The sequence below is a fragment of the Mustela nigripes genome, chromosome 8 (assembly GCF_022355385.1).
Source record: "Mustela nigripes isolate SB6536 chromosome 8, MUSNIG.SB6536, whole genome shotgun sequence".
Lineage (NCBI taxonomy): Eukaryota > Metazoa > Chordata > Mammalia > Carnivora > Mustelidae > Mustela > Mustela nigripes.
Window position 1 is genome coordinate 81,185,104 of NC_081564.1, and position 22,498 is coordinate 81,207,601.

The 22,498-nt window shown below is 34.1% G+C and overlaps 1 protein-coding gene across 1 annotated transcript in view; it reads right to left on the reverse strand.

The window, feature by feature from the left end:
* The window catches only part of CDH19 (cadherin 19), a 93,114-nt gene that overhangs the window by 23,724 nt on the left and 46,892 nt on the right, over positions 1-22,498 (reverse strand). The window contains exons 6-9 of the mRNA XM_059410092.1: positions 21,946-22,127; positions 21,140-21,393; positions 16,830-16,951; positions 6,538-6,659 (exon numbers count right to left, since the gene is read on the reverse strand). Coding sequence (XP_059266075.1) covers positions 6,538-6,659; positions 16,830-16,951; positions 21,140-21,393; positions 21,946-22,127 — 680 coding nt within the window. The remainder of the gene's footprint in view (positions 1-6,537; positions 6,660-16,829; positions 16,952-21,139; positions 21,394-21,945; positions 22,128-22,498) is intronic.

Consider the following 22,498-nt stretch of genomic DNA (forward strand, 5'->3'; position numbering starts at 1 on the left):
AAAATTAGAAAGAGTGGCACATGGGTGGCTCAGTTGTTAAACATCTGTCTTTGGCTTAGGTCATGGTTCCAGGGTCCTGGGACTGACCCCCTGCATTGGACTCCTTGCTCAAGGGGAAGCCTGCTTCTCCCTCTCCCACTCCCCCTGCTTATGTTCCCTCTCTTCCAGTGTTTTCTATCAAATGAATAAATAAAATATTTTTAAAAAATAGAAAGAAAACTTTTTTTTTCTATTTGCTTTTGTATTGCGCAAATAATCTAAGGACAGCTGGTCTTTATAATTATCAGGGCATAGTTAAAATAAGCATCATTCTTGGAGAAAGAAACTATAATCCTTGCTCACTCATAAGCTATATGATGTTGAAAAAGTTACCTAAACTTTTTGAGGCATAATATACACATCAGTAAAATTATAAAAATATAGCATGTCATAGATTTCCCACAGAGCTTTGTTTGTAAACTCTAAGTCACACAAGAACTTAAAGTCACTATATCCAACAGACACCGCTCTTCTTCAGCAAAGTTCAACTCTCAATATGCCTTTAAAGTCTGTTGCATCAAAATTAGCATGTGAGTTTCTTTTTGAGCAGTTCTACTCATTTTTAAAGACTGTTATTTCATTTTTTTTATTTTTAGAAGTATTGCTGATAATAAGGAAATATTAACTTACTATTAGTAAGTAAAGTAGTCTTTCCATCAGTAACTGGAAAGGTACATTCATTAAATCTAGGCTACATTCTGGGAACCTAGTGACATGAACCTTTTTATGCCTTCAGCATTGTACTATTTCATCATCTTACAAATCATTTCATCATTACTCATACATTTCTCTTAATGTGCTTTTAAAAGACTTATATGAAACTTGTAAGATGAATGGCCTAGAAGGATGATAAAATAACGAAGTAAATCTTCCCCACTGCATCATTCTCCTCTTCCTCTTTTTAAATGAGTTGCTTAAAGTATTACATCATTGTTCAAAAAGATCAAAAAACTGATACACTATCTTTTTAGTTTGATTTTATTTTTCTTTAAAAACAGTTGAAAATTCAAGATTTGTCATTTTACATTCATAATGCTAGAGGGAAAGAAATTGACAGAGGAAGTAATTTCACAGTAGTGTGTGAATAGAAGATGAAAACCAAAAGCAGAAACCAGCACTACAGACGCAAGATGATGGTGGAACTGATCATGTAAAAAAAGGTTTGAGACAGAGTCCTCAGATGAAGATAAAACAGATGAAGATTCTCAAAATCAAGAATCAGCAAATGAACAATATGATTTTAAGGATAAAGGAAAAATATAGTAATCATCCTTTTAGTCACTCAACAGGAAGGCCTTCATCACACGATATTTTGTGATAAGAATCTGGGCTGTTCTGTTTGGCTAAAAATAAATGTGACAGTATTTTTTCATCTTTTATAAATGTTTTGCACCAAAATCTACTTGATTTATCTTGCAAATGGAAAACTGCTGAAGGCAGAATGTATCTAAATGTCACTGGAAGGAAGGGAATGCAATAGGATTTTTCTTTTTAACTAGATTATTATATTTGCGGTTTATAAATTTAAAGATTAAATGCTTTGCAATCACAGAGCAAAGAAGATAGCCATTCTTTCTTCAACAAAAATATGAGCCGTAAGGGTATTTTAAACTTCTCAGAGTATTACATACTGAGAAGTACGTATTTGACATTTTTACATTCCGTTAACATTTGACCAAGAGGACCATAGCATTCCCCTTGGCCTGACTCAATTTGAGACAGGATTCTTCCTGACTACAATCTCCTGACCTCCACTTTTTCTGACCAATTACAAGAGAATTTCTCATAGCAAATTCTTCCTCTGACCCTTTGTAATGTAGGTAAATCTCCCAAACTCTTTTAATTCGGTGATGCAGGATGGTCTTTCTCAAAAGCCTGAAAACCATCCTTTCCAAATGTAGACATCAACAGAGATAAGACCCCATCTCTCGTCTCTATGGGAGGGTAGGAGCCTAACTTCTCTTGGAGCCAGTCACACAGCTGTCCTAATCACACTGGCCAACCTCCCCCTCCCCACACGCATTCTCTAGCACTTTTTCACTAGCTCAGCCCAGCGTTTAAAAACTCTCCTGAATTTTGCTTCAACAGTTAAGTTCATTTGTCTCCCCTATTGCAATGGTCTTGACCTTTATTGCAATAATCTGAATTACATCTTCCTTGCCATTGCTAACAAGTGCCCAGTGCAATTTCTCTTTGCCACATTTTAGTCAAGTTGTTTTGCACTGTCATTTTATTTATATAGCTGTGAGTGACTTACAAAATTACATATTTTTAAAGAGTAAATTTGACCATATGGTAAACTGTGAGGATGGTCCCCCCACCCCCGGAATAGTGGGACTTAAGTCTGTTGACACTTCCTCCTCAAAAACTGTGGCACTCATGCATGTCCACATCAAAACTCTTGTTTCTCTCCTACATTACTGGTCCCACCTACTCAGTCTACTTTGCAAGATTCTCTATCTCTACTGAATCCTTAAATATTGCCAATCCCAAAGGTTCTGCTCAAGTTCGTTCATAGTCTCGCTTTTTATTTTCTTCCTGGGTGTTATTACATATACTACAAATAGTACCTACAAATATTCTAGTGAGTCTAAAATCTCTATTGTTAAATTCAATAGTACCTTTTCTTTTCTGCTTTTACCTGACCTGCAAGCAGCAAGTAAAACAGGTACTAACCACTCCTCCTTGGAATACTTTTTTAGTTTCTAAGGAGTTACTTTCCTTGCAAATTTTATTTTCTAGTGTGCCGACCCCCAAACACTGATACTAAATCCCTGGGTCTCAGTCTTTAGACTGATTCTTGTCTCCATCCATACTCTCTCTTTAAAGGATCTCATCACACTGCAAAGTTTAAAACATCACCTACAGGGCTAGTAATTTCAAATGTGTACTCCAGAGAATTACAGAAGAAACGCTCTTTATTTCAGGAACTACTGTCTTCAGGCTCTGCTCATTTACCCAACTAGTTATTATTGGGAACCACACTGCAAGTTGACAAGAATATAAAAATAAATCCATTCATTGTTCACAAGGATCTTGGAATCTAGAAAACACATGAAACTAGAAATGACTCATTTTGCAAACACATAAGATATATTCAAACTATGGATAGAGAGGCAACAAAATATAATGGTAGAATGCATGTATTCTGATGCCAGCACTCGGGATAAAATATCTCTCTCTTTACATAGGAAGGAGCAACTTCCCTGGGCCTCAGTTTCTTCACCTGGAAAATGAGACACATTATATATTTCCCTCACATTTTTTTTGAGAATTTTTGAGAATTGGTCTAATGTTTATAATGATGCTAGAATCATGCCTGGGATGTTGCAAATATATATTTGTTTAAAATAGTTTGATTATGTGGCATGTGAGTTCAGTTTTGCAGTATCGTTAAAATTCCGTTAGGAACTGACAAGGGCATTTCAGGAAGAAGGGTCAATATGAACAAACTCTAGAGAATGTAATTTGTATTTTGAAAGACAAGTAATTCAGAGTGTGAACAGGAAATGTGTGTATATATATATATACATATACAATTGCGATCAAATCAAAGAGAGTGATAAATACCAGGCCAGTGAGTTTTGTACTTTTATGTGCTGGTATTGGAAAATCTATTGAAGTTTTGAGTACTGAAGTCAGAAAACTGTGCTGTAGGAAGTTTTGTCTGCTCTGCCCTTTGCTGTGAATTCATCTCTGCCTAATGCCTGAAGCCTCCTGTGATCACGGTGTCACTGTCAGTGAGCAGAAGTAGAAAAAAAAAATCTCATTCTCAAAAAAGGGAGTATTCCACAATATTACAAATGCACTGACCTCTGAGTTCTGACCTGTGAGCCAGATTCTGTGAAAAGAATGAATGATCCACTGAGACAGTAAGGATATGAGTGGACTCTAATGTAATCACCAGTTAAAGGAGCTCGTTCCTATTAGAAATGTCGATTTCCATCTTTTCACATGATGCACAAGTTGAAAAAGATTATTATAAACATGATTAGTTAGAGTTGTTATTAATAGCTGGAGGAGTTAGAATAAAAACTCCAATATGATCAATAGTGGTGGGTAGCCTCATCCTGAGAAGTGTTTACAAAATAGGGCGAGGGCACTGGTAGTGAGTCTCTTCTATAAACTGTGTTGCTTCCCAAATCTTCTGTCTATCTCAGCCCAGATAAGACCATCAAACTTGCAACTTTATTGGGTAAGCGGATTTACCACCTGGGACATTTAAAAAAATAAGTGTATAGTAAATTAAGCCCATTTTTTTTAAGTTTGGGAATAGGTTGTCTAATTAGGGGAGTACTGTGAATACATGCATGTTTATGTAAAGCATATAAAATATTTAAATTTGACATATATAATTTTAATAACTATAAAATGTAATTGTACTTACAGTAACTATAAAATACAAGCCATCTTAAATATGTAAATGTAGTATGTAGAGATTTAGAAAATTGTGAGATAAATTATTTCCAAAATTGTTTTAATATTAAGCTTATTATGTGTCCAGATAGACAGATGTGTTTGAAAAGTTTGAGAACATCAGATATGTTAAGCAGAGCCTTCGATAGCTCAGTTGGTAGAGCGGAGGACTGTAAAACATCAGATATGTTAAATTCCTAACTATATCAGCTATTTATAATTCCAAGTTCAAAGAAATGTTGAAAGTCAGTTTCTACAGGAGTCATTGGTAGCAGGTCATCTGCATTCTGTTTTAGGGATTCCTTTACACCATATAGTCTGTCCATAGGTTTCTATATTAGTTCGATTTTGGATCTGGGGGAAGTGTTGCATGGTGAGAGTCTCTGAAAGTTTTATATTGACATTTTACTTTATCAAAAACCCTGGGTCCTACCAATTCAAATTAAGTAGCTTAAGTTTAAATTTATTTGTATATTTATTATAATTTTATTATTATTTTAAACTTAGGACATGCTGATAGGCAGTATTTCAGTATTATTTCTAGAATACTATGTATTCTAAAATACATATGGCCAAATCAATGTCACAAGACATTTTAAGAGCTACTAATCATCCCCGTTATGTTACAATTAAATAATCCATGGTGATTCATGTATGCGTCATTCTTAAAATATGTCTATTTCCTAAGTCAATCGAGGAAGACAATTATCATATGATCTCTCTGATATGAGGAATTTGAGAGGCCGGGTCGAGGGTTGTGGGGGGTGGGGAAGGAAAAAATGAAACACGATGGGATCAGGAGGGAGACAAACCATAAGAGACTCTTAATCTCACAAAACTGAGGGTTGCTGATGGTGGGGGTTAGGGAGAGGGTGGCTGGGTGATGGACACTGCGGACAGTAGGTGCTATGGCGAGTGCTGTGAAATGTGTAAGACAATTCACAAACCTGTACGGTGATTCACAGACCTGGACTGCTGAAGCAAATAATATATTATATGTTAATAACATTTTTAAAAATTTTTAAAAAGCAAATTAAAAAACGCCTATTTTATTAAGTATTTGAAAATGAAGCAAAATGTTGGCTACTACTATTTACCGGCAGAAAATTAAAAGTTCCATTTTTGTGAAATCCGCATTGTTTTCACCTAGCTTCATTGAAAAATTCAAATCTATTGAGAATAATTTATTTCATAGTAAATATATACTTCTATATATACATATATACACACATACACACCTACATACTCACATTCAGGATTCTGAAACCTGTCTATAGATCTTTAAAAATGTTTTATGACGTTGAATAGGTTTCTATGATTTCAAATGATGCCTAAGAAAAATTTTCGTTTACTGGAACTGAAAACAAAGAGCCATCTACTTTAAGCTTTACATTTTGCAGATGAAAAAAGTGAGTTGCACAGGAGAAAACGTGTGAAATAAATAGTGAAGTGAAAATACATGAAGAAAGAACGAGAAGGAAAGAGAACAGAAGGGAGGAAGGAAGAGAGTATGGACGGAATGGATGAAGGAAGAAAGGAAACGATCAAGTGAAGTAATGCTGGTGTGTTTCCCAATAGTCTGCTCTCTGTTCTTCACATCTCTAGGAACTCATGTGACATCAGGTTTCTTTTGTGTTGAGGTGTCTGGTACAGTAGTTATTAGCTACACAAAGAATTCCAGCTCCTTCTCTTCATGTTTCTGTTTATGCATCATGTTTCTTTAGGCCGGGATGAATAAAAATATAAAAAGTAATTGAAAGGTGATTACCTATTCTATAGAATTACCCAAAAAAGGACTTTTCTTTATTGTATTGACAAAGAATAAACAATTCACTGTGAATCCCCAGTGTTAGCAGATTTTTCAAACATCTGAGGCATTGGAAAGTAGAAAGCTTGAAGCTTACATTTTATTTTTTTAAAAAGACATGTAAACTATAAAGAGCTCACAACATAAAAGCAGTCATTGATATAGGTAAAAGAAGATTATTTTTATCGTTTCAAAATGGGAGGGATGGTAGCAAAAGTTATTAAATATAATATATGGCAATGTTTAGACATTAGCAATTTATCGTAGGTCCTTACCTGACCAGAGCCTGCATTTTCACAAACATATGTGTCATAGTATTCAGAGAACTCAGGAGCATGATCATTAATATTAAGAACTTGCACATACACAGGAACTGCAGAGGTCTGTTGCACATTGTCTGCAAATTGAATAAGCAGAATGAAAATAAAGGATGTTAATGCTATCTTTAATGCTATCATGAGGATTGCAGTAGACCCTGGGTGGCATATTTCTAATTTCCTTGAATAAAGGCTACCTGAGCACAGAACCTCTATATCAATCATATATTTATCAAGAATACAGCCTAGGAAAAAATGTTCTCGACACATTCAAATCAGCCAATACCTACCAAGTGCCTTTTCCTTGCCAGAGACTATAGATAGAGCTGATGAGAAAAAGTAATGAAAAAGATGGTCAGGTTTAGGGATACCCTCCTAAAATCCAGCAACTGTTGAATATACGTATATTAATGAATTTAATTCATTTAATAATGAATTACCACCCTCCCTAACTTTACTGATAAAAACACTGTGAATTTAGTTCCACAAATTACAGGCAAATGGCTGGTCTAAGGTCATAGCTGAAGTAGAAAGGGCAGTTTAAGAAGCCAGCAACAAGTGCTCTTAACAATGGCACTGTTTGGTACAATTTTTAAAATCAAAAACAGAGAATAAGGATCTAGATAAATTTTAAAATAGAATAAACAAATCCAGGTAAAGCTTTATGTATACATTCAGTTGGGAGGATTTTCTTGTGAGCCAAGAAATACAGAAACTATTAAGGAATGGGAAGAAATGGTTAAATACATTTTAAAATGCTGTCCTCGGCCCACCCCCCAACCCCTCCCCCCCCAAAATAAAAAAAGCCACAAAAACAAGAAGATACCAGCGAACTGGAAAAATGTTTGCATCAGAAGATGCAAATTTTAATAGCTCTAATTTACAAATTCTGACAGTTGATATGAAAAAAAGCAATGTGGGGAAATAATCACAAACTAGAAATTCATGGATGAGAAAATTCAAATGATCCACGCCAGTTTTTCAACTTCGTCGCTACTGATATTTTGGACTAGATAATTCTTTGTTTCAGGGGGCTCTCCTCTGCACTGTACAGTGCTTAGCAGAATCCCTTCCAGGAACTTGATGGTTGTGACCATCACAATGGGCTTCACACATGGTCAAAGGTATCAGGAGGCAAAACCGTCCCCATCTGCTCTTTAATAATATTCACACACACTCCGGCTCACAGAAGGGCACGTAGTGATGACTTAGTCTGTGGGTTCCGTGTTAAATACAGTGGAGCACAGTGATTGTGGAGCACTGAGAAATAGTAGGGATGTAAATCTTTTCTGGAACTTAATCTGGCAGTCGATGGTAAGAGATAAGCTACACTTCTCTTTGACCCCAGAATTCCTTTGGGAAATCTATGCCACAGTCCAAGGCACTAGTATATTCAAAGAGTATGTGATCCAACTTATTTATTCCAGAAATTTTTTTCATCTCAAACAACTGAAAATAACCCAAATGCATATCAAAAGGGAAATGAGAAATAAATTACAATCTCACTATGAAACTGTGTGCGCTTATTAAAAATGAATGAGCTAATGTAATAAACATATGAATACAGTGAGCTTTAAAAATAATTTTAATCTTGATCCTCAATTTGACAAAAATGCTTAACCACTGTCTCAGCTGCCTCTCTGCAAATTGGAAAAGATACGAGTAAATAACCTTATAAGATCTGTTATAAAGATTAAATTAATTAAAACATATAAGCATTTATAAGATTACTAAGGATATACATAAGCAATAAATGTTAAATATTATTATTTTATATATCTACTAATCAGCAGTGATAATACATGGCATTTTTCGAAATTTTAAAGAAAGCAAGTTTCTGCTATTGTGTATTTGCATATCATTATTTTAAATGATTTTTTATTTCAAAAAATGCTGTGGGAAGGTACATACAATTAAAGAGTGAGAAGAAGGTTTCTTTGTTGTTTTAATGTCTTTATTTATAATGTCTTCTTATGTTATTGCAAAAGCATTATATTTGCAATTGTAATTTGTATGGCAAATACATAAAAAAAAAAAAGGCTTAATTCTCCCTTTTGAAAGCAAGGAAAAGATTTTCCCTCTTTCCTCTTCTTAAAGCATTTACTTAGAAAACTTGTAATTTAAGTTTTATTTCTCTCTCTCTCTTTTTAATGTAAGTAAACCCTTTAAAAGCTGAATAAATGTCTTGCCAACTTCACAACACAGGCTTGTCTTTCTCAAGTATGGAAGCCAACTCTATGAAATATAATTATCAAGGAAAATGACACTCTTTTCTCCTAATTTCTGTTGGAGCCTCATTTCAGCAAAGCCTTTGACTGACACTCAAAACCACCTCTTGTCATAAAGGTCTGAGAAATTTAGTTTTCCTTTGGATAAAGCCGGTTAGTAAAAACAGATGGTCATGTCATCTACCTAGTAAACATAGAGTGAACTATGTGCGACACACGGTGTGAAGTCTTCCTACTTGAAGGCTAGTACTGGGTTATGTTGAGAACATGACGCTTGATTCTACAATAGGGTGAAATTTCTTTCTTACTTCGAAATCGCGGCAGTTGCTGTAATGCACCATCAAATTCTGTTTGAATGCTTTTCAATTATAAAACTGTTTTCTCTCTATTCCACTATTATGGAGTTGTTTTCTGGGATGGCATGATCTTGTCTGTAAATATTTTTCCAAAAAATAACAGTTGCAATGATGACAGAAATTATAATTTCCAATTAATTAAAAATTATAATTTGCAAGGTTTATTACATACCAAAAAATCTAGGTCTTAGGTTTTATCATCTTAAGACTTATAGTAAGAATTATCATCTTGAGACTCTTCTCTATTGTGTTACGCTCAGGATAAAAATAGATAAATAAAACATTAAGATACAGCAATTTCCAAGAGATTACAAGATAGAATTATTCAAAAATTAAGGCTCATATATTTTATGGCTTAAGCATATACCCACAGATAAACTTTTTGCTTAAGTAAGTAAAGGAGAAAAATTATTTCACACACAAGTAAATAAAAAAAAAGAATTGAAACTTCTATGGTCAAAAAATTATTTTTTTTAAAGATTTGTTTGTTTAGTTTAGGGAGAGAGAAAGAGAGAGCGTGAGCCAGGAGAGGGGCAGAAGAAGAGACACTCAAAGCAGACTTGCTGCTGAGCATGAAGCCCACCTCGGGGCTTGATCCCACAACCCTGGGATCATAACCTGACCCAAAATCTAGAGTCAGATGCTTAACCAACTGAGCCACCCAGGCATTTCTCAAACAATTATTTTTGATATTGATACCACATTAATAAGAAATTGGCACATACAAATATTTTCTCCAAAACTGTTCTAAAATGAGTTCAATGATGTAGAACAAGAAAAAAATTTCATAGAGAGGAAAAGTACATGAAAATTGGTTACTTGGTATTTCAAAAGTTTCCTCAAACAAATTTTTCTTAACATGAAACAAAAAATTCAAAGTCTTCAAAGATGAGTTAAATATCCACTAATTTTGTAGCTTTCTGAAAATGTTTATCTAATTATATTTTACTTTGGAATTTCATCCCCAATGCTGTAACTTTTCAGCTTTCTAATAAAAATAACAGTGGGAATATCATTTTTTATCTAAAAGTATTATTTTTTATTCTAAGGGAAACTGATTTAAATTGCCAGAAGCAGAACAGCATGAACTGTATAATTCTTGTACTTGATAACATTTCTAATCACTTATTTCTGAAACAGTGATTAACTTCTAAGTATTAAATTCTGTGTAAAATAAATGTATTCAGTTTATATTCCATGTGCCTTTCATAGCATTTATAAGTGTGTTTTCCTTGACTGCATTTTTAATCTTCTTTTATTTATAAATTATTATTATTATTATTATTATTATTATTATTATTATTTTAAAGACTTACTTATTTGAGAGAGAATGAGAGAGTGCACATGTGAGCACGGGCCAGCGGTGGGTGGCAGAGGGAGTGAGAGAGACAGATCTCCAGCAGAATCCCTGCTGAATGAGGAACTCCATGCGGGGCTGGATTCCCGGACCTACAGATCATGACCTGAGCCAAAAACCTGGAGCCAGATACTCAACTGACTATACCACCCAGGCGACCCTAACTTATTGTTTCTAAATGTTTACATGTGTTTTATATTGCTATCTTCCAATATAAAACAATTATTATAATAAAAATATGTTCTGACTTTAATGTTTCAAGAGAAAATTTATTTTTAAAAAACATCTTTTTTAAAGATTTTTATTTATTAGAGAGAGAGAGAGAGAGAGCGAGCATGCATGTGCACAACCACGGGCGTGCACATATGTGTGGGGGGAGATGCAGAGGGACAGAATTTTGAGCAAACTCCCCACTGAGTGTGAGTGCCAGTCAGGGCTCAATTCCATGACCTATGAGATCATGACCTGAGCTGAAATCACAGGTAAGATGCTTAACCGACTGAGCCACCCAGGTGCACCCCCCAAAACCATGGTTTTAACATAGTTTTGCACAATAAGACACTGTACTTCAAAATCTATTAAAAAAAGTAATCGTCTCCCAAACTCCTCTTCAATGACTATAACATCACCTGCCACACGTGCTTTCATCAACAAGTGAATATGGATGAAGCAACAGCAGCGAACGCCATGAGCTCACCCCAGAGCACAGTCAGAACATGTATCAGAGAGGAATTGAGCTAACATACTTAGAGAGATTATCAACTGTTTGGCCCTGAGGAGGTCATACAACATGAACTGATTTAAACCTTAAGAGTCACTAAATAAAATAACTTTGTAATTAAACCTTAGTTTTTAAGACTAAAAATAGAAGAGAGTTTGACTTCTTCTTTGCTAATGTGAATACATTTTATTTCTTTTTGTTGTCTGATTGCTGTTGCTAGGACTTCTAGTATTATGTTGAACAACAGTGGTGAGAGTGGACATCCTTGTCATGTTCCTGATCTCAAAAGAAAGGCTGTCAGTTTTTCCCCACTGAGGATGATATTCACCGTGGATTTTTTCATAGACAGATTTTATGAAGTTGAAGAATGTTCCCTCTATCCCTATACTTTGAATCATTTTAATCAGGAACAGATGCTGTACTTGTCAAATGCTTTTTCTGAGGATGACATGATACTTTATATGGAAAACCCAAAATACTCCACCCTCAAACTACTAGAACTCATATAGCAAGTCAGTAATGTAGCAGGATACAAAATCAATATATAGAAATCAGTTACTTTCTTACATACTAACAATGAAAATATAGAAAGAAAATTAGAGAACTGATTCCATTCACTACAGCACAAGAAAGATAAGATGCCTGGGAATAAACCCAACCAAAAAGGTAAAGGATCTGTACTAGAGGAACTACAGAACACTCATGAAAGAAATTGAAGAAGATACAAAAAGATGGAAGACCATTCCATGCTCATGGGTTGGAAGAATAAACATTTTTAAAATGTCTATACTGCCTAGAGCCATCTATATTTTCAATGTCATCCCGATTAAAAGTTCACCAGCATTTTTCAAAGAGCTGGAACAAACAATCCTAAAATTTGTATGGAACCAGAAGAGACCAGGAATTGCTAAGGAAATGTTGAAAAAGAGAAACAAAACTGGGGGCATCACATTGCCTGATTTCAAGCTTTACTACAAAGCTGTGATCACCAAGATAGTATGGTACTGACACAACAACAGACACATAGACCAGTGGAGCAGAGTAGAGAGCCCAGATGTGGACCCTCAACTGTATGGTAAAATAATCTTCAACAAAGCAGAAAAAAATATACAGTGGAAAAAAGACAGTCTCTTCAATAAATGGTGCTGGAAAAACTGGACAGCTATGTGTAGAAGAATGAAACTCTACCATTGTCTTACACCGTACACAAAGATAAACTCAAAATGGAGAAAAGACCTCAACATGAGGCAGGAATCTATCAGAATCCTAGAGGAGAACATAGGCACTAACCTCTTTGATATCAGCCACAGCAACTTTTTTCAAGATATGTCTCCAAAGGCAAAGGAAACAAAAGCGAAAATGAACTTTTGGGACTTCGTCAAGATCAAAAGCTTCTGCACAGCAAAGGAAACAGTCAACAAAACAAAGAGGCAACCCACGGAATGGGAGAAGATATTTGCAAATGACAGTACAGACAAAGGGCTGATATCCAAGATCTATAAAGAACTCCTCAAACACAACACACACAAAACAGATAATCACGTCAAAAAAATGGGCAGAAGACATGAATAGACACTTCTCCAAAAGAGACATACAAATGGCTAACAGATACATGAAAAAATGTTCATCATCATCAACCATCAGGTAGATTCAAGTCAAAACCACATTGAGATACCATCTTACACCAGTTAGAATGGCCAAAATTAACAAGACAGTAAACAACAAGTGTTGGAGAGGATGTGGACAAAGGGGAAGCCTCTTACACTGCTGGTGGGAATGCAAGTTGGTGCAGCCACTTTGGAAAACAGTGTGGAGATTCCTTAAGAAATGAAAAATAGAGCTACCCTATGACCCTACATTTGCACTACTGGGTATTTACCCCAAAGATACAGATGTAGTGAAAAGAAGGGCCATCTGTACCCCATTGTTCATAGCAGCAATGGCCACATTTGCCAAACTATGGAAAGAGCCAAGATGCCCTTCAGCAGAGGAGTGGATAAAGAAGATATGGTCCATTATGCCTCCATCACGAAGGATGAATACCCAACTTTTGTATCAACGTGGATGGGACTAGAAGAGATTATGCTGAGTGAAATAAGTCAAGCAGAGAGAGTCAATTATCATATGGTTTCACTTCCTTGTGGAGCATAAGGAATAATGCAGAAGACATTTGGTGATGGAGAAGAGAAGTGAGTTGGGGGAAACTGGAGGGGGAGACAAACCATGAGAGACTGTGGACTCTGAGAAACAAACTGAGGGTTTTGGAGGGGAGGGTAGTGGGGGTTTGGCAAGCCTGTGGTGGATATTATGGAGGGCACGTATTGCATGGAGCACTGGGTGTGGTACATAAACAATGAATATTGGAACACTGAAAAAAATAAAACGGAATAAAAATTTTAAAAAAGAGTAAAAATAGAAAGCAAGTGTAATTTCTCACATACTCAGTAAGAAACACTGTGGCATAGTATGGCATAGGAATAAGACGGGCTTTAGAATCAGATATAACTGTGATCAATCTCTAGCTTCATTATTTAGGAGCTGAGCAAATAAACTGTGTAAGTTTCAGATTTATCTTTTTTTTTTTTTTTTTTTTTTTTTTTAAAGATTTATTTATTTATTTGACAGAGAGAGAGATCACAAGCAGGCAGAGAGGCAGGCAGAGAGAGAGGAAGGGAAGCAGGCTCCCTGCTGAGCAGAGAGCCCGATGTGGGACTCGATCCCAGGACCCTGAGATCATGACCTGAGCCGAAGGCAGCGGCTTAACCCACTGAGCCACCCAGGCGCCCAGATTTATCTTCTCTGAAACAGGAATAATGTTTGCTTCAGATTTTTATTAAGACCTATAAAAATGCTACTAGAATATTACACAAAGTATATATGCAGATGCATACCTTTATAACCACATATATATTTATTTGAAATACAAGTATCTATTTAATAAATTATAATTCCTCAAAACTCACCAATACTCACAACACCATGTAAAATATGTATTTTATAAACAAATACCTAAACATACAAGAATTGACAAAGGTAGAATTTTTTTCCTTGTGAATCACAAAAGGTACCCAGTTTTTATTGTCATGGTTGTATTTTTATTTTCCTTAATATAGAAATCATTATAATATCTATGGTATTTTGTGCAAGCTTAAGTAATAATAAGTAATATTGTAAACTACGAATTGAAACAGTTCTATTTCCTGAATACTACATGCTTGCACACCCACTCACATATATAAATACGTTACAGAGAACACTTGGAGCCACTGTTTTCCTTAGTAAGGTAAAACTGGTGAGGAGCAACAGTTTAGTAAGAACTCAAGTCTCACTGAATCTTTGGGTTTCACCTCTGAACACAGCATGTAGTGAGATAATTAAATTGATTAGAAAATACATTTTGTAGTATATACATATGTACATACATATGTCAAATCAATAATTTTGGGGGATAGCAGCTATCTTGCAACCCAGAGATTTGTGTGACTGTTTTTATTTCACTTTGTGATGTTACATTTACCTCCACTATATTAAAAAGAGGGCGGGGCAACACAAAAATACTTCAAACCATGCCTCTCCAGAGATCTCCATGACATCTTTTCGATAAAAAGTAATCATGTAATTAATGGGATTTGGGTATAACTGGCTTATCTTACGAACTTTTTATATCAATCAATCATCCATCCTTTTTTGTATTCATTCATAAAATATTAGGATTTTTTTGTCTCAGAATACACATAATACATTTTAAAGATTTTGCTTCCTAATAATGCATATTGTAGCCTTTCTAATTTAACAAAAAGTGAATGATATATTCTTACAAAAAAAAACCTTGTACATAAAGTAAACTTACATATGTATGTAAAATGAATATAAAATGTTTATATGCATTTATTAAACATACTTTTGTAATAGCTGAAAAACCATTTTATAGAGAAACACATTTTCAAAGATGTCCACCCTTCCCTTGAACTGATTCGAATTCCTTTCTCTCAACAGTTTTGTAAATAGTGATATTAAAATAATTTGTTCTCAGAAAACCCAATGAATAAAAGCTTCTTGCTTTTAGAATAAGCATCTTTGTGTTTTCTGACACCAAGAGCCTTGGCATTTCTTCTGTTGCGGCAGACGTTTATTCCCTGTGACAGTGCTCCTCAGTCTTTGTTGTTAAGTTAAATGGAAAATTCAAACCCAGACTTAGGCCTCCTGCCGTGTTTCCATAGAGTTATTCAAGGCATGACAAAAAAAAATATGCAAGAGATGCTTTCCAGTCTACCATATCCCCAGCTACCACTCAATACTAAGAAATAAGATATATGTATAAAGGTTTTTTTAAAAAGCCAGAAAAGTAAACAAGATTATTAAAATTTACACAAAATCAGTTATCAAGGACACATTCTGGAACATTTCATATTCACAAATTTAATTATCTACTGAACTATAATAACTATCAGTTAAATAAAGGGGATGATCCTGGTAAGCTTTTACACTGTGTTATACCTATTCTTTTGAGATCAAATTAATTAACATGGTTGACTTAATACCAAATTGATTGATAATTTTGGAGACACTATCCAAGTAGTAAATTAGGATGATTTTATCTACTTTTTACAACCTGAAAATGGAATCACCTCCCTATCTGAAACAAAAACCAAAATCAAAAAATAAAAACGAAAATAAAAACACACAACAACTGGTCTCCACTGATAACTGAAGAAGTGATCATTAGCACAGCTTCCACTAGTAGCTTAATTTGAAAATGTCTGACTGTGATTTACCAATGAATATTTGTTGTTTGAATCCTTCATATTCTTTCCCATAATTTCATTGAAATGTGATTATTTTTAAGTGCCTAAAGTTTTAAAAGGCTGTGCTGGAGTGTTATCCTGTCCCTAATGTCCAAGAGTATAGTTAACATGTTGTTCCAGAAATAGAACAAGGCACAGGCATTCTGTGTTTTATTTCTAGAATAGTCCTTTCGTGAACTAATACAGTCAGTCTAAACTGATTATAGTTAAATGGTATGATATTACTAGTCAACTTTAAATTACTTTAAATTTAAAATATTAATTCTCACCATTAGGTTTACTATTCCTTGGATGGCAGTAAAAGAATGCATAACATTAATTAAATATTTCTCTAAATTAAAAATATTTTCTCTAAGGGATAGATTCCTATGAAATAAGTATTATAATTTCTTTCTACTTATATGTATTTTTTAAGGGTCAATTTTTTGGGGGAGGTAATGTATATAAGACTTTCTTTTTTCATTAAAATCATAACTTAAATGAGAACCCATTAATATCTGTTAAATATATCTCGGTTAAATATATCTTGCAAAATTTATGCTTAATTTGTCATAATAAAAAGTCTTAAAATATTTAGTGGTAAGTATATAAATAAGCTATAATAGGAATGAACTGACATTGGTTTATAAAATAATAAAATAAAATACACATGTATGAATTGACATATATATCATTTAACTCCAATTCCAACAAATTTAAGCTAGCTTCTTCCCCTACATTTGGAGATTACTGAATGGTTTAAAGATATGCTGAACCAATGTGTGGTCCTAAATGAGTACTTACATTTTTCTGTGGCTGTAATACTTAGGTTGTACCAAGCACTAATCTCTCGATCAAGAGGGTTAGTTGTGACAATTGTGCCATTGTCATCAATACTGAACACTTTGCTTCTGGTCATAGAATACCTGCACACAGACACACACACACACAGAGGAAAAAAAAAGTTTCACTTAATTTTATTATTTTATCTGTATAATTGTGATATGTAAAACATTTTAGAGGCAATTAGACAAATTAAAATGCATGCTCCATATAGCAAGTGTAATGCTGAACATTTTTTTAGAAAGGTACATGCGTATATTTAAGATTCAACTCAGTGAGGATGAAAAAGAAAAAAAAAACTACACAAAAATGGTCTCAGATTTAAACTGATGCATGCCAAATCTAAAACACATGTAATTCATTCTCAATCCCAAAACAAAATTTGAGTGAGTGAATGATTTAGCTAAAAAGAAATGGTACGATGTTCTTTGCAAAATTAAGAGAAGTACAAATAACTAGTGGTAAAAATTACTGCCTGTTAACTTTTTTTTTCCCTTTGAAGCAACACAAAGCATATCCTCACCCTAAACTGCTGAGTCTCTTTCCTAGACCATATCAATGCTGCTAAATCTGGCGTTATACTATAATTACCTGATTGCTGATATATGAGAAATGTGTGATTTTGTTTGTTTAAAGAAAACGCTTTGATAATATTTGATAAAAATGAGATGTGTGTGTGTGTGTGTACATCCCCTGAAAGTAATGATATTAGATGGAATATGCTGTTAGAGCATTCATGGAAAGAAGCCAGATAATAGAATTCCCTCATGCAAAAGCCTGGAAAATGATCTCAAACTCCACAATGAAAGGAGCCTTTGAAGTACTCAGCATGTCTTATCTGCTTGCAAATGATTAATAATAAAAATTAAAGAAGAGTAATAACTTGGGTTCAATGATGACTTCCCATTGCACGTATAGTCCTGAAGACTTTGATGCGACATCAATGAGTCTGCCATAATTATGTGGCAAGAGATGAGAATATTTTAATCTTGAATTGACAGGTCTCTAAAAATATCACACTGATTTGTAGACTGGTGTTCAGGGAAGAATTAAAATAGAAATTGCAGAGAATTAACCTTTAAGGAATTTAGTTTTACCTCTACTCCATTTTAAAACTTTATAAGCAGTTTACTGACATATCCACAAATGGTCACATTTCCTACTTAAGAGATTTGTTGACAGAGAGCAATAATAGTTTAACAGTTAATATTTTGTATTGAACATCTAGAATATTCTGTTGCTATAATAAACCATTCCAAATAAAGCCAATCAAATGTCTGACATAATTTTCAAATAAAAGTTTTTAAAAATCATGACTTCATCATCAGTAACATTTTAAGTAATAGTCAATATGCCCCATTAGGAAAGAAGTGTGCAACACATTTTAGAAAGAGTTTGAGCTAAAAAGCTTAAAATGTGAAGTTTTGATGTTTGGTTCATTGTCGAATTCCTTTTCATGGAACTCTTCATTCCTAAAGAATGCCGAACGAATACTAAGTGACTGTGGCACTGTTTCCTTTTGCCAACCGCTCTTGCCTGAATGATAAACAAAGGTTCTACACTCATGCTTCTCCAGACACCTGTGCCTCTTGTTCTTAATCCTCGTGTGCCTCTACACAAAGACTGTTCCCACTTCACAGACAAAGCAACTGAGACGCATAAAAGCCAGCCCATTTACAAAAGCTGGATTTTTCCAAGCAGGCTGCAGATCCATTGGGTGTTTCAAGGATTTTTAAGTGCTTCCATTAGAACACAGATGAAAGATGTTTAAAGACAGCCTCTTCCACAGGAGAACACTCCTGACATTCTTGAACACCCACAAAGCTCTGCCGGTTTCTCACACACATGACTACTCAGGTTATTTATCTTTTTATATCAATGTTGGTAGTTTCTTTGACAGAATTTCAAGGAATTGGTCTGAATTCATTGGCTTGGAGTCGTTCATAGTATTTCCCTATAATATTGTTTAATGTGTATGTGTATTAAAATTTATGTTCCTTCTTTCATTTCTGATAATGTTAATTTTTGTCCATTCTTTTTCCCTCCTTTGGTTGTTTTGCTAAAGGTTGATCAATTTCAGGTCTAATTATCGCATTCTCTCTTCATACCTGCACCCCATTTTTCTTAAACATTTACCACAAAGTTTATAATTCATACCAAAGCATATTTTCTCATGCTTTTCTGCACTTAACAGTGACATCAATGGCAAGAATAATTTGTTAAGCTGGTTTATCTCACTGAAGACTTCGCTGAAACTCAGCCTGAGAATCTCCACACTTCAGAGAAATACCAGATAGTTCTTACATGGAAGGAAAAAGTAAGTAATGTGAGTTATCTGAATTATGTATAAGGTAATTTGTTTACTATGTGCTAATTTATTTCCCCCAAACAGGGAATATCCCTGAAGGCAAAGTAAAATGCCCTTTAATTTCCTTTGGTTTCCATATGTTTTGCCATGTAACGAGTATTAAGGAAGATGTACCACATTAAAACTCAAATTGAAATCATTTAGCATTTGATTTCAAACATTTTTTTTTTTTTTTTAGATCTTTTGCTTCCAAAACAAAAACAAACAAAAAAACCTGGGGCGGGTGTACCTACTAGAATGTGTTCAAGTAGCTATTTTCATCCTAACAAATGTATGAAAAGCAGTCTTAATGAAAAGGCAACTCTAAATGAAACAATGTCCATTAAAGACATTAAAAAATATTGTGTTGATAAGCACTAACAAAACATTTTAACGTAATTAATTTCAGTATAAATGTAAGAATTGTTAGCTAAAATATTCTTGGTAGAAAATAAAGTAGGGTGCGCCTGGGTGGCTCAGTTAATCATCTGCCTTCTACTCAGGTAATGATCCCAGGGTCCTGAGATTGGGCCCCAAATCAGGCTCCTTCCTCACTGGGGAGCCTGCTTCTCCCACTCCCTCTCCTTCCGCCCTTCCTCCTACCCCAGTTTGTGCTCTCTCTCCAATAAATAAAATCTTTTTAAAAAATTAAGAAGGAAAAGAAAGTAAGTAACCACCAATATTGATAATATAAAACACATAACCCCAGTTAATATTTGGGTGTGGCTCACGTATTTGACTTATAGAGAGGAAATATTTTACTTACAGTAAACTTACAAGTCACGTAATTTTATATTGTTTTTAAACCACACCATATTTTTAGCTATGTTCATAGGTATCACTGTCAAGCACTGATGATCTATGACCGTAATTATACCCCTATGACTAGATATTTAAATTGTTTCTAACACTTAATTATTATAAATGATAATATAATAAACATCTTAATCCTTAAAACATTTTTTTAGAATTATGTATTCTTTAGTATTCTCAAAAGAGCAATACATAGGTGAATACATATAGAAGTTTAAAAAATCTAAATAATTCATTTACTGGATTATAATTATATACATATAATACCACACATGTACTTACATTCATTATGAGAAATACTATTACTAAATATAACTACATCTACATATGAGAAGGCAGTGTTTTATGATTAGGAATTACATGGGAAAGGTGGGACCATTCTTCTGTCCCAAAAATGTGAAGAAGCTTCTTTGTATCATTGCCTGTACAAAGTGCAAAGCAATAGCCATCATCTTAATAAATACATGGAAGTTAGTAAAATTCTCGGAACTGTGAAGTGTGGAGAACAGGAGAGTAAGGGAAGGAGGTGGAAGGAAACATTTGGCAGGTTTTGTTTTTATGTCTCACCGGGTCTACAGTCAAATACTGGAAAAAAAAAAAAAAAAAGAAAGTATAGTACCTGAAAATAACGGATTAGATTAATCAAGGATAAATATTGTTAAATTGCAACACATAAGCTTACTTATTTCTAGCTAACTGAACTTACTTCATTTCTATTAGTTAAGTGGTATCATGTGAAAGCTTTCTCAATTTTTGACTATTAAGTAGTATTTTATTTTGGTGAGCTTCACCCACATTTCAGTCAGCTTTGCTTCTGACTTGGCGTAATCAATGGTTTCTTTTCCCTCACTACCTACCCCAAATTAGTAGAGATGATTTCACTGAATTTTGGCTGGCGATTGCCTATTTCTCTTACAACAGCAATTGCTTATTTCACTACAACTTTATCAATAGCGAGTTTCCTGTTTTAATTGGCTTAAGTTGTTGCAAATTTAATAAGTACCATATAGAGGAGTACAGACTTATCTTTATTACACTTCTATGAAATTATATTTTCAGGCGAATTTGTATTCACTCATTTAATAATACGAAGCTGGGCTTCCAAACATACCTGATGGGTGATTTCCTCTGATCTGGATCTATGGCAAACACCATGCCTACAAATGATCCATGTGGGCTTTCTTCGAAGATTTCAAACAGGTAATATGGGACCAGGAAAACAGGAGGTTCATCTTCATCTTCCACCTGGACCCTAATGAAAGTGGTGGAAGCTTCAACATGGTATTCCATGAGCTTCTCCTCAACGTGGCGGTTTTTAACATTTGCTCTAAAACGATATTGGTTCTGGTGCTCAAAATCCACCCTCTACAAAGAAATACAATGTACAGAAGAAGAAATGGCTTCAGTAACCCAAGGCACTCTTTAGAAAAAAAAAGGTTTGGGTTATTAAGTTTCAGTCGCTTTTCAGTCAGGTTTCCCTTCTTATGTACTTGATTGGATCCCTCTGATATTATCATTAAGCAGCTGCAGGGCGAATCCCTGTAAGTGTGTTGTTATTTATTTCTGTTATAAAATGTTTTGGAATAGTAACTACATTTTTTTTAGGATTAAAATTATACTTCTCTTGGCATTAATATCCCATGGAATTGAGAATTAATTTCTTTTTTTTTAAGATCTTTCCAAAACGTCCTCTAAAAATCTTTAAAAACAATAAAAAAAACTGTTCTACAAATAATTTGAGACTCTGTAATAATTCTGTCTAATCTCTAAGTTCCTCTGCTTCCTAAATCATAAATCACAGGTTCTCATTTTAATTACTTAATGAAGCAATAACTAACCGGCTAAACAAAATAATTATATGCATTTCTGATTTGATTTTGTATTCTTCTGCAAAGTAAATGTTGGAAATATATCTACCTTTTTTAATATAACTATTCCTTCTTGCGTCTTATTATTAGTAATTATGTCAAATGTTTGTGAATCATCTTCAATGCTGTAATCCATTTCTGCATTCTCTCCAATGTCATTATCATATGCCATGATTTTTCCTATTGAAGTCCCAGCAGGTGCCGATTCAGAAACAGTGAAGCGGTATAAACCTTTAAAAACAAAATTCAAGATATTTCACATAAATAATAAACAAGAAATTCCCAATTTTAGCACCCTTTTTTTTTGTGGACTATGGGAAAACCCATACTCTTACCTTCTACCAGTTACTTCTTCTAAATCAGTATCTATTACTTCTTTATTTTTGTAATCGGTATATTGTATTTCCCTAATATCCTACCTAAGCATCTATTAATGTCTCTCAAATATAACTTAGTGAGTCTTAGCACTAATAAATATAATTTCCAAATTTTTATTCATATGTATACTTTGTTGATATTTTTGGATTTATTTATTATATACTCCAACCATCCCAATTAAATTTGATAAAATAATTTCACTTGAGCAATCTCTTAAATCTAAA